General features: G+C 36.9%; 1 protein-coding gene across 1 annotated transcript; it reads left to right on the plus strand.

Annotated features, from left to right (window-relative positions):
• The first annotated feature begins 10,680 nt into the window (after nucleotides 1-10,680).
• On the plus strand, nucleotides 10,681-11,700 carry LOC130034690 (trace amine-associated receptor 2). The gene has a single exon (XM_056126316.1). It carries the CDS (start codon nucleotides 10,681-10,683, stop codon nucleotides 11,698-11,700), a length of 1,020 nt encoding a protein of 339 aa, XP_055982291.1.
• The last annotated feature ends 1,414 nt before the right edge of the window (nucleotides 11,701-13,114 follow it).

The raw sequence follows: 13,114 nt of genomic DNA on the forward strand, positions 1-13,114 counted from the left end.
TCAATGAACAACGGGAGGACAGTGCTATATTGCTCATCACAACATGCATCTTGCAATAGCATTGCTAAAATCATGAACTGAAGATTTATTGATAAGGGAGGTGCCTGTTGGCACTTCTGTGTTATTATTTTCATTCACTGAACTAGTGGGCTTCTACTTAATTTTCCCTTCTAGTTTTTTTTGTCTCTTCTGGACTATTAGCGCTGTGATTTTTGGAGGTATGGTGCAGCTGCATAACGTGGCAGTAGCTGCAGGGGCTTTAGAATCTGTTGTGATCAACTGCAAAGGGACTCTCTGGCTTCCATGAGGTCCATTCTGAAGCTGATAAAATGCTCTGGCAGCAGCCAGAGGCATATGTGGATGGGAAAGAGCTGGGTCCTTAGCAGAGGAGGGACTTAGTCTGCCCCCATCCCACGTGGGCCTATTGATCTCCTCCCAGTGGCCGCTGGCCCTTCCTGGGATTTCTCAGCTGGGTAATTTCTCTGGCCCTGTGTTCTCTATTGATTGACACCACCATCAATATGGCAGTCTCAGAATAAGCTTTAACTTCTCCTTTTCCTTACTCTTCACATAGAGTTAAAAGTGGCAAATACATCTTAATAATAGTATTAACTTTTCTTCTTAGTGACTTTGGGTAAATCCTACAACTGGTTTTATTCCTCCAGTGTTAAGGTCTCTAGCTCTCTCTTCATATAGTAACCACTGATTCGTTTAAAATCCCAGCGTGACTCCTAGTCCAAACGTTTATCTGCTGTTAAACACCCTCAAAACTTCTGTGGTACTTTTGATATTGCTTGCCCCATAATGCTTATTATTTATTTGGAGGACAATTGGCACATTTACTACAATGTTTCCTAATTCCTGAATGCACTGTCCTCCTGTTGTTCATCGATTTGCTCAAGAAGGCCCCAGTAACGTCTCCACTGTGACACTTGTTACTGTCTTTGGCATATCAAATATGTCACAGGTAGCTTACCAGGCTCTGCTGTGCGGGCAAGATACTCTTAGTAGCTTGCCAGGCTCTCTGAGAAGGTGGAAGAATTGAACCCGGCTCAGCTGGGCCGGCTGTGCGCAAGGCAAACGCCCTACTGCTGTGCTATCGCTCCACCCAATTCCTGAATATGATATAAATTTTAAAATTTATATCATCATGTACATATTCTAATAAAACATGATTTTTATCATAACATCTTTTACATCCATTAAAAGCTCTTTAACTTTTATTTTACTTATAAAGATGAACTTTTAAAGTGTCTTATTGCAAATTGCTGCTGTTATATAGAAAAGTAATACATCTCTGCATACTGGTTTTTAGAAACATTTTATTTACTCTCACATGATTCTAAAGTGATATTTTCATATTTATATAAAAATTAATATTATTATCAGTAATAGCCACTTTTCATTTCCTTTTAGTACTTTGACTTTTCCATTTTGGCTTTATATAGTAGAAGGAATTTTAGATTGTTATGATAGAAAAAATACAGTAACTTTATAGGGTTCTTTGACCTTATTTCTGTGCTTAAAGGGTATGGTTTTAGTATTTTCTTGTGAAGTAAGCTGTCTGATAAAAAGCTTTTCTTTTTTTATAGGTTAAAAAAGAAAAAAATTATTACTATAGTTTGCTATGAGTTTTATTTTTTATTATAAAAATAAAGTTGAGAGCTAGAGAAATAGTATAAAGAACTGGAGGGGATGTTTTTGCATGTAAAGCCCTGAGTTTAACCTCCAGTACCACATGTCCCTCAAACACTACTAGGTATAGCCCTGGAAAGCACTAGCACATTTCAGTTTATATGATACATACCAGTCTTGCAGTACCATGCTCCTATCTTAGGAGCATTGAATCATAAGGGACTATAATACTCTTTTTTTCTTTCTTTTTTCTATTTTTTGGGTCACACCTGGCGATGCACAGGGGTTACTCCTGGCTCTACACTCAGGAGTTACTCCTGGTGGTGCTCAGGGGACCATATGGGATGCTGGGAATCGAACCCGGGTCAGCCACGTGCAAGGCAAACACCCTACCCACTGTGCTTTCTCTCCAGCCCCTAGAATACTCATTTTAAATCAACTATTTAACTTCTTAAAAGTGAAAACTCAATTTTCAATCTTTCCTTCCTCATTTCCCATCTCCATAATTACAAGACAATGTTTAAGTACTTATTTTCAAAATGAGGCCGTCTTATCGGAAGTGATTTGCTGTTTATCTATTAAAAGAGACAAGAGTTGGTGAACCCTTTGAATGCTCATGACTTGCTACATATTAATAAATTAAGTTCTAGGACTGGGCTGGAGTGATAGCACAGCGGTAGGGCGTTTGCCTTGCAGCAGCCAACATGGCTGACCCGAGTTCGATTCCTCCGTCCCTCTCAGAGAGCCCGGCAAGCTACCGAGAGTATCTTGCCCGCACGGCAGAGCCTGGCAAGCTACCCGTGATGTATTAGATATGCCAAACACAGTAACAACAAAGTCTCCAATGGAGACGTTAATGGGCACGCTTGAGCAAATTGATGAACAACGGGAGGACAGATTACAGAAGTTCTAGGACCAAGGTTGTGGCTCAGTGGTAATCGCGTGCCTTGCTATGTGAGAGCTGAGTTTGATTCCTGGCCCCATAAGCGAAACAAAACAGAAGATTTCTTGGCAAATAATTTTACTAGTATTTTTAAAGTTTTATTTAAAAATATTAACATACACATTGTTATGCAATCTTTTGACGTCCAGATGCATTCCACGGGACGTCAAAAGATCACGTGGCCGTCCCCCTACGAGATGGTCAGACTTCTTCATCAAGACCCTGAATGAATGGTTTGAGGCTCTTTGTGTTCCTGGAGCGAGCAAATGCATTAGGCTACACTAGAACATGACAGGGACAATGGAGGCATTACTGGCACCTGCTCGAGAAAATCGATGAGTAATGGGATGTCAAGTGATCAAGTATTTTTAAAGTTTTATTTAAAAAATATTTTCATTCCCTTTTGTTCTCTCTCTCTTTTTGGGTGTTGTGGTTTGCAAAAGAGGCACTGAGTGGCAATCATGTTGGTCTATAGTCTACTTTCAGCATGCTTCTCCCATCCTGGGAGGATCCTCACAACACCCTTTATTTGGTGCTCCCGTATCTATCTGAGCTCCCTTTTCGCCTAGCATGTGTGGCTGGTATCTAAGCCATGGAGCAAACCTCCTGGTACTAATCTCAGCCACTCTTGGGTGTTAGTCTTCTATTTTGTTACTTTATGTTCCCCAGATGAATGCAATCTTTCTATGTCTATCCCTCTCTTTCTGACTCATTTCGCTTAGCATGATACTTTCCATGTAGTACCACCTGCTACAGAGGCAGGGTGGGATGGGGGAAAAGGGCGATGGGAGGGATACTGGGACCCGTAGAGGTGGAAAATGGGCACTGGTGGAGGGATTGGTATTTGATCATTGTATAATTGAAATCCAAGCACAAAAATTTGTAAGTCTATAATTGTACCTCACTAATAAAAAATAGTGTTTCAATAATAAAAATTTTAAAAAAATTTGAGTAGAAGTATTTCAAGATGACAAGACACAGCTGACTTAACAAAGCATCAACAAAATTTCTAAGGGTGGAAGTGTGCCTCTGAGAGTCTCCTAGGACTTACTATAGAGTGAAGAACATTTGAGACTTGGTGAATAATATCTGCTTAACCCAAAAGAAGTAGTTGCTTAGGGTCTCAGCATAAAGATGTCAAAGATGGCTAAGATATGGACATTTTCATAAGAAAGTCTTTCTTGTATAAAAAATAAAAATATTTTCATACATATTGTTTCTCATTTTACCATAATATAAGTATGAGGGTGCTCTGAAATAGAAACTGGATTCTAGTTTCTGTTTTTCTTTCCTCTTTTCAGAAGAGTTCCTGGGAGAGACTTTAGCCAGGGCCAGCTGTATAATTTGTGGGGGGCACTCCATTGTAAAACAGAACTAGAGGTTTGTTTGGTAACAATAATAATTATCAAATAATTTAAGAGAAATCACTTAATCACTTAATCACTTAACTTCCCGTTAGTCGTCGATTTGCTCGAGCGGGCGCCAGTAACGTCTCCATTTGTCCCTGTCGCGTGCTAGTGTATGAGAATGAGAAAGCTGTTAAATTATATGTGAGCTTTTCAAAGCTCAGGTTTCCCTGAGTATGCCAACCTCTGCCTGTACAGGAGGTGGCTTGAACCATGGTGATTGAAATCATACATAGTAGTTATAATCTTAATTCAAATGATTTTGTTATCTTCTAGTGACTAGTATTTTATTACATATACATTGGGGGTATGCTGTTTCCCAAAGCCATCTCATTAGTGCAGAATGGATATGAAATTAAAGAAAAACACACAAAAATAGATCATTTAACATTTGTGTATTTTTAAGTCAACAGCAATTGGGATTTGAGCAGAAGTGTATAAATTCCTTAAAGAGAAAAATAATTATATCCATTTCTTCTAATTTAAGAGAATTGGGGATTTTAGGAACATTTGTAGTATGTATTAAAGGGAAGTCCATTTTTCAGCAACTGAAATATGAGACATACTATGGACTGTGACAGTCTCACATTTTGTTCAGATGGGGACACACTCTCTCTCTCTCTCTCTCTCTCTCTCTCTCTCTCTCTCACACACACACACACACACACACACACACTTTTCTATTTGAGACACTGATCCCATCCATGTGTGCTTGGGATCAGGTTCCATAGGGTTGCCCGTTACTCACCAGTCCTGATATGCTTTTATAGTTGTACTTAATAGCAGAGTGAACACGCTAAGTGCTATAGGTGAGGTAAGCCTAGGTAAGCAGAGACTCCTGAGAGGACAGAGGAGAGGCTTCAGCTCATTAGGTTATTAAACTTTAGAAGAGCAGAGGATGGGGTTTTGTTGTTGTTGTTCGTTCTTGGAAAAAAAATTCAGGCCCAAATCTCTTGAGAATAATGGTTAAGTTATAGAACAGCACAATTCACATTGTTTGGGGCTTCCAGTACCATATATATATATGACCTTTACAGTAGACAGAAGAGAAAGAAATTTCCTTCTGTAGAAAGTTTCATGAACAATGGCGTCTTCTACAGTGCAACAGGTATGTGAAGAAATTAAGAAGGATAGATCTGTGTTATCTGTGAGGTCTTTGAAGAAGTAAATTGTCATCCTAAGAATGCAGTAGCATTGCTGAGACATTGACCCTTTTTACAGTTTTTTAAAAAAATATATCTTGTTCATATGCAGAGAGAATATGAAGGAATGTGGAAGATCAGTACTTGATCAAAAAGATCTGTCATCAAACATATCAAAAAGTACAGGACTTTAAGTAAATGAAAAATAAAAGGTAGAGCAATTTAAATATGTGAGCAAGATAATATACTACCTTTTGGCAGTTGTACAAGGTTCCCTGAAAAGATTTAGAATTCTGAAAAGAATTATCTTCTCATAATAAGTGACTAAATTATTTACTTTTCACTGGAATTCACCTAAGAAAAGCAGAGGATTGGGATGTTACCTGAGTTATTTACAACAATTATGTTCTTTAACCTAAAGAAAATTTTATTCTAGTCAAATATTTCTTGAATGTGATGGTGCTCATACCCAATAATGAAAAAAGTAGAGTCAGGGGTGGGAGGTAAGGGGGGGAATGTCACCTTTGATAAAGCTCCTAAAGCATCAGATACTGTGCCAGGACTATTTTTTCATGTTACTAACATGTTAAGTTCATTGAGATGAAAGTTTTGACAAAAATTGAACAGCTGAAAGAAATAGTTGAGGGATATACAGGATAATTCTAGAAAACGAGAAAGGGGTCAAGAATGTGACTCACTGTAGCAAATATGAGTCTTATTGCAAATTTGTAGTCTAGCAAATGTGAGACCCTGGGTTCGATACCTGGTCCCAGCAAATAAATAAGTAAAGAAAAGGTAGCCAAAAATGGGAATATATGAAGTCCCTACTAATACTTAAAAAGTGGTTGCTAAAGCAGAGGAATATAAAATATGTAAACATCAATGAACTTTAATGATTAGGTAAACAAATCAGACCACACTAGGGGGAAAAAAATCTTTGTTATTGTAATTCTCTGTTTCTTCTTCCTTAGGAGATGTAGAAATCACATCTTCTCCACAATTTTGTACAATCAAGTTTTGACCCAGGGTATTTATAAATTGAATGGAAAAGAAATGTACTAGTCTTAAAATCCTTTATTTTTGTGCCCGGGCTTCTTGTGGAAACACAAAAGACATTCAGAAAAATCTAGGTTTCCATTTGAATTTGTTATGATCCATGAGAATTCCTATGCTAAAATTAAGAGTATAAAAAGAGTATAATTGTTTAAACAAAACATTTTGTTTTCTCGGGCAATCAGTCTGCAGGAAGAGGAAGATATGGTCATTGAAAGGTTTAAGTTCATGGTGGGTGCCCTGTGCAAGGAATACACAAAATATTCATGTAGAGCTATTATGCTTAAGTTGCACTAATATTTACTGTTTTGATTAAGAGTGATTAACACTAATATAGTGTTAACTATTATTGTTTGATTAACACTAATATAGTGTTATGTAAGTTTAGGTGCATGTCACTGGAAATAAATGTGTGCTTTTCTACAATGTTTGTCACTGAAAGTCCAGTTTTACCTTCAAATTATACTCATCTCCCTTACCCCCACTTTCCAATTTACCCCATTCTCTTCTGGTAACCACTAATTGGAACTAAAGTCCAAAGCTCATTCTTGTTTTCTTTAGTTCATCTGTTGTTTGATCCCAGTAACTGCCACCTGTAAACGCAGCATATGTTTTCCTTTTGTATTTCTCTTATTTCACTGAGTTTAATGACTTCTAGGTTTATCCATGTTGTAAATGTCAGGATTTTATCTTTTTTTCTGATGGATGAATACTGTTACTATATAAAGTTAAATTTTTAATATATTACTATAGTATATAATATGTACAATATATCATATAATAATAGCAATATTATTCATTATATTCTCACTCTCTCTCTCTCTCTCTCTCTATATATATATATATATATATATATACTGTACTGTACTGTACTGTACTGTTCTGTACTGCCTTCCGTTGTTTATCGGTTTGCTTGAGCAGGCCCAGTAATGTCTCCATTGTGAGACTTGTTCTTACTGTGTTTGGCGTATCAAATATGTCACTGGTAGCTTGCCAGGCTTTTCCATGTGGGCAAGATACTCTCAGTAGCTTGCCAAACTCTTCTAGAGGGGCGGAGGAATCGAACCCAGCTTGGCCGGGCTGGCTGTGCGCAAGACAAATGCCCTACCACTGTGCTATATCTCCAGCTCTCTCTCTCTCTCTCTCTATATATATATATATATACATATATTATACATATATATGTATATATGTATATAAAAGTGCTGCTGGTTGAACTCACCAAAGAATCATACTATATGCCTCTTTCTACTACATGGTGATTATGTGAGGAATAATAATACAACATATGCATCACAGTGTGTGTTTCAAAGAACTTTCTTAGAGTTCTTATAATTAATTGGCTACTTAAAGCTCATGAATGCTGAAAGGGAAAGTAAACAAGCCAAGCCGTGCACACTCATTTGAAGCTTAGAAGAACTGAATGTGACTTTTGTAAAGTGAAGATGGTTGGTTAATTAATAATACCATAGTTGCTAAACTAGCAATACTAAGAAATTTGTCATTAAATTGTACAGTGTATTGTAACAGTTGCCTTCAGAAACAGAATCTAGTCTATATGCAATTTTCATAAAATAAAATTGTTATTTCTCTTAGATTTTGCTCTTGGAAACTAAGTAATTAAAAATAAACGTTTTTCTTCAATTCTATAATTTTTAACGAGTGTAAATTATCTTATTAGAACCTTCTTTTGAATTTCAGAATAGTGCTTATTTTGGTAATGCTTTCTTTGGTAATATTTATGTGGTCAGCAGGTGGCTAGAAAGAATGATGATTAACTGAAAAACTTGATACCAAGAGTGGGAGAGTATTAGTGTTGGGGGTAGGGTTCTTAGCTCTTGTATTTCTTCCTATCTTTTTTCTTCATAAGATGTTAAGAGAGACAGTAGATAAATGTCATATGAAATTAGAATTTCTATGGTAGCTGATAAATAGTGAAAAAAATTGAAATGTGCTTACACCTCCACTCAAGAACATCTGATATTTTGCTGAAACGAACAGAAATAGGTCTGTCATTTTTGCAAACAGCAGTTGGAGAAACCCCGAAACAGTTAAGAAGTTCCCTTGAAATGATGCTCCTGCTCCAACTTCAGGTGTCCTACTGACACATGTCCCATCTCACAGTTAGAATTTCATATCTGCACAGGTAGGGATGGGGACGCAGAAGAAGAAGAATAGGAGGGTAAAGCTATCTTGGAATAATTTATTAGAATCTTAAGATAAAAGCATTTAATTTCAAATTAGCACCCATTTTCTTATAACTTTTATTTTTTAAATTTTGGGGTCATGCCCAGCTGTGATCAGGGCTTAATTCTGAGTAGATGCTCAGGGTTCATTTCTGGTGATTGTTGGGGGTCCATTTGAGGTGCTGGGTATTAAATCAGGATTGGCCACATGCAAGGCAAGTGTTTTAATTCCAGTACTAGCTCTTTGCCTCCTCATGCCTAATTTAGTTGCTTCAATTAAAAAAAAAATCTCTACGTGAGTTGGAGAACAAAGTAGAGAATCCTGACTGTCTCTTTACTCTCTAGGACTATTGGCCTGGGAAACATAAATGAAACTAGAAACCCTCTGTTCTCTCACTCCTCAACCTTCTATTTTCTCTGTAGTGTTGCAGAGATTCTCACAATGGTATCTAAACATTTCTGCATAGCTTTTTGTCTGTTCTTCAGTTTCCATCAGCTTGGAATAGAAGTTTGCCCCTCTTCTGTTCAAATTCTATTCATTTATTGAAGTCAGATAAAAAGTCTCATAATTGCTGATCATTCTTATATAATCCAATCTGAAATTTTCTTTTTGTCGATCTTTGATCAGACATACTGAACAGACCCCTCTTTAGCCACTTCATTGACACCATTGCTTTTTCAATATGTGATGATAAATTTATACCTTGTCTCCAGTTATTTTATATTCTCTTTCCAACTAGGGACACATTTTTTCCTTTCTTTCATTGTGTCTTGCGTATTGTAGACAGTCAGAAATCATCACTGGTGCGTATTAGTGCTTTTGTATCCTAGAGTTGAGAACTGGTAGGTTTATATGTTTGGAAGGTTTATATATTAGGAACTGGTCATGTTTTACATGTATAAGGGTCATTGATAGTAAAGTATTTCTACATTATTAATATTTATTCCATGTATTGTGTATAATTTACATGAAAAATAAATTTATATAAATTATCATAACAGATTTTCTTATGTAAAATGAAGATACAAGGTGGACACAAGGAGGGCATTTGCTACTTGCTTTACTTGTAGTGGAGAGGACTTTCTAATCTTTTGTGTGATTTCTCCCCACCAGAACCCATCAGGCTTTGCTTTGGTCTCTTTTGAGTTATGTAGGAATTTGAGAAGAGGTTCTGAAAATGCGAACTTGACTCCTCACAGAGAACTGAGAGTTCACTGCTTTGGCCTCTGCTCACCTCTAATTTTGCACCTTGGCCAGTGAGATGATTATCAAGACTCCATGACTAATTGCAGAGAAAAGTTCTGTCAGACAGGCATTCTTAAATGTTTCTTCCCCTTTCAAACAAACTTAGAATGAAAAAATTAAAGCATGGTGAATCCAATAAAACATACAAATGAAACTACTTCCAAATAATAAACTCCTTGGTCCTACAATATCATAGAGCCCCCAAAATTAAATTGGTCATGTATTTCAATGTCTTGTTTTAGTGAAAAGATACGTAATTTCCTGTGTAAATGAGGAGGATTAATTATATAAGCTAAATAATAAACTTGTTTCTGCTCTTCTTTCTTCTTCCTCTCATCTTTACTTATTTACCTATTTTTTGTTTACCTATACTTATATATTTATTTACTCTTTATTTATTCATTTATTTATTTACTCTTTACTTATTTAACTATTTACCTGTTTATTTCTCTTGACTTATTTTCTTAGTTTCCATCTTCTTTTTTATTCTTTTTGTTTTAGTTCTGGCATAAACTACGAGTTTACTAAGTGTTGGGGTCATAACTTTATATTTCTGCATAAATTGATTATCTTGATTGAGTCATTTATGTACTTCTTTTTTTTTTTGCTTTTTGGGTCACACCCAGTGGTGCTCAGGGGATACTCCTGGGTCGTGCACTCAGGAATTACTCCAGACGGTGCTCGGGGTACCACATGGGATCCTGGAAATCAAACCGGGTTGGCTGCGTGCAAGGCAAATGCCCTGCCCACTGTGCTATCACTCCAGCCCCATATATGTACTTCTTAAGTTAATATATGAAAGGTAAAATAGCACAGCGGTAGGGCATTTGCCTTGCAAGCAGCCAACATGGCCGACCCGAGTTCGATTCCTCCGCCCCTCTCGGAGAGCCCGGCAAGCTACCGAGAGTATCTCGCCCGCACGGCAGAGCCTGGCAAGCTCCCCGTGACGTATTCGATATGCCAAACACAGTAACAACAAAGTCTCCAATGGAGATGTTACTGGGCCCGCTAGAGCAATCGATGATCAACGGGAGGGCCTTTACTACTACTACTATTTAACAAAAATCATATGTTCTTGCTTTTTTTTTTGAAGGAAACATTTGATTGCTCAGAATACGGAAATGGATCTTGCCCTGAAAATGAAAGGCCACTGGGTGTCCGAGCTGCAATGTATTCATTTATGTCAGGAGCTATATTCATCACGGTGTTTGGCAATCTTGCCATGATAATTTCCATTGCTTACTTTAAACAGCTTCACACACCAACCAACTTCCTCATCCTCTCCATGGCAGTCACTGATTTTCTCCTGGGCTTCACCATTATGCCTTACAGCATGATCAGATCAGTGGAGAATTGCTGGTATTTTGGGCTCACATTTTGCAAGATTCATTATAGTTTTGATCTGATGCTTAGCATAACATCCATCTTCCATCTTTGCTCTGTGGCCATTGATAGATTTTATGCTATCTGCTACCCTTTACGCTACTCCACAAAAATGACGATTCCAGTCATTAAAAGATTGCTGCTTCTCTGTTGGTCTGTCCCTGGAACATTTGCCTTTGGGGTGGTCTTCTCAGAGGCCTACGCTGAGGGCATAGAGGGTTACAATCTAATGGTTGCTTGCTCCAGCTCCTGCCCAGTGATGTTCAACAAACTCTGGGGAACCACCTTGTTTATGGCAGGTTTCTTCACTCCTGGATCGGTGATGGTGGGAATTTATGGCAAAATATTCTCAGTGTCCAGAAAGCATGCCCGTGCAATCAATACCCTGTCAGAAAATCAAAACAATCAAATGAGAAAAGACAAAAAAGCGGCCAAGACATTAGGAATAGTGATGGGTGTTTTCTTAATATGTTGGTTTCCCTGTTTCTTCACCATTTTGTTGGATCCCTTTTTGAACTTCTCTACTCCGGTAGTTTTGTTTGATGCTTTGACATGGTTTGGCTATTTTAATTCCACCTGTAATCCTTTAATCTATGGTTTTTTCTATCCCTGGTTTCGCAGAGCCCTTAAGTACATTTTGCTAGGCAAAATTTTCAGCTCACATTTCCATAATACTAATTTGTTTACTCAAAAAGAAACTGAATAGACTCATTCTGTATGATTGAGTTGAAGCAAAAGAATTTGAACTTAGAAAACTGAAGTCATTTCAAATAATTGTATGTTTGTGCGCTATCTTGGCTACAACAGAAAGCTCTTGTTTCTAAACCTTGAGGTCCAAACTCCTTTAGATACAAATTAATTAGAGGCAAAGTAATAAGAGGAAATAAAGCCAAGGAAATATATGTAAAAGCCAGATAGGGAATGAAGAAGGCATAGAATTTATAAGGTTTTTGAAAGAAATCAAGAATTTATAAGGTTTTTGAAAGAAGCCGAGTCTAACAATTTCCCTAGTTTTTCTTTCATCACACATAGACTTTCTCTTTAGGTGTCTTTTCCCTTGGTGCCTGACTAGGTGAATTTTCTAAATGCCAACATGAGATTATATCAGTAGGTAAGTAGAATTAAAAAAAATCGCCAGGAATTAGTCATTTGTTAGCTAAGAGTTAAGCCTTCGATGATTTTACTTTTTGAGATGATATGCTCTCTAAATGAAAAAGAAAATTGAAAACTGACTGATGTCACGGAGTTTGTCAATATTTTCATTCATATAACATCTTAATCAAAGAGTTTGGTGATTTTCTATTTTTTATCAGAACATTCTATTCAAGTTGATATTTTCCTTTCTTCTTTAGTCCCTTCCATGTTTTGCATTGCTTAGTGGGTGACTGTTACTAGATGTAAAAATATATACAAAAGAAGGGTGTTTTGATATTCTGTCCCTTTTGCTTAATATTCATGCACATAAATTTTAAATTATAAAGCAGTTGGAGGAGGAAACAAGGACCTAAGCTGTTATTTATTTTAGTCTTAGGGATCTCCTTGTTATTCGGTTTCTTTTAAAGTGTAAGTTGACACCTATTAATAACCAGTGAAATTGCTGTACTGGTCAGTAACCAGTCGTAAAAGTTTAACACCTGGCCTGAAAAGAGAAGAATGAAGTATGGAGGTCAAGTGACTATGTATGATTCCAGTATGCTACTGGCTGCAAGTAACATTCTTAAATGAACATCAAACTAGAAGAAAATCTCAGAATACGTCACTTTCATTGAGGGTAAATACAGCCATGTTAAGTTTTCATTTTAGTTTTCTGTATATGTGTGTCATGCTCTTTGCTTTATGTAGGGGATATGTTTCACGGAAGTAAGTGCTTGATTTTTAAATTCATATTAATGAATAAGAACAATCACTATTAGCAATGAATATTATTTCTCTTTGTGGGGAGTGCTCATAATGCACCCAATTGCTTTGGTTTTAGTTCACTCCATAGACCATTATTAAATGGTGCACATTCAATGCAGCAATAGTACTGGAAAAAAAGCAGGTAGTCTTGATTACATTGTATAACTGAAACCCAAGCACAAAAATTTGTAAGTCTACAACTGTATACCTCATGGTGTCTC

The sequence above is a fragment of the Sorex fumeus genome, unplaced genomic scaffold (assembly GCF_029834395.1).
Source record: "Sorex fumeus unplaced genomic scaffold, SorFum_2.1 ptg000061l, whole genome shotgun sequence".
NCBI classification, from domain to species: Eukaryota; Metazoa; Chordata; class Mammalia; order Eulipotyphla; family Soricidae; genus Sorex; species Sorex fumeus.

Bases quoted from the DNA above. Each gene is read 5' to 3' on its own strand.
- LOC130034690 (XM_056126316.1), top strand. From the start codon at position 10,681: ATGTTCTTGCTTTTTTTTTTGAAGGAAACATTTGATTGCTCAGAATAC.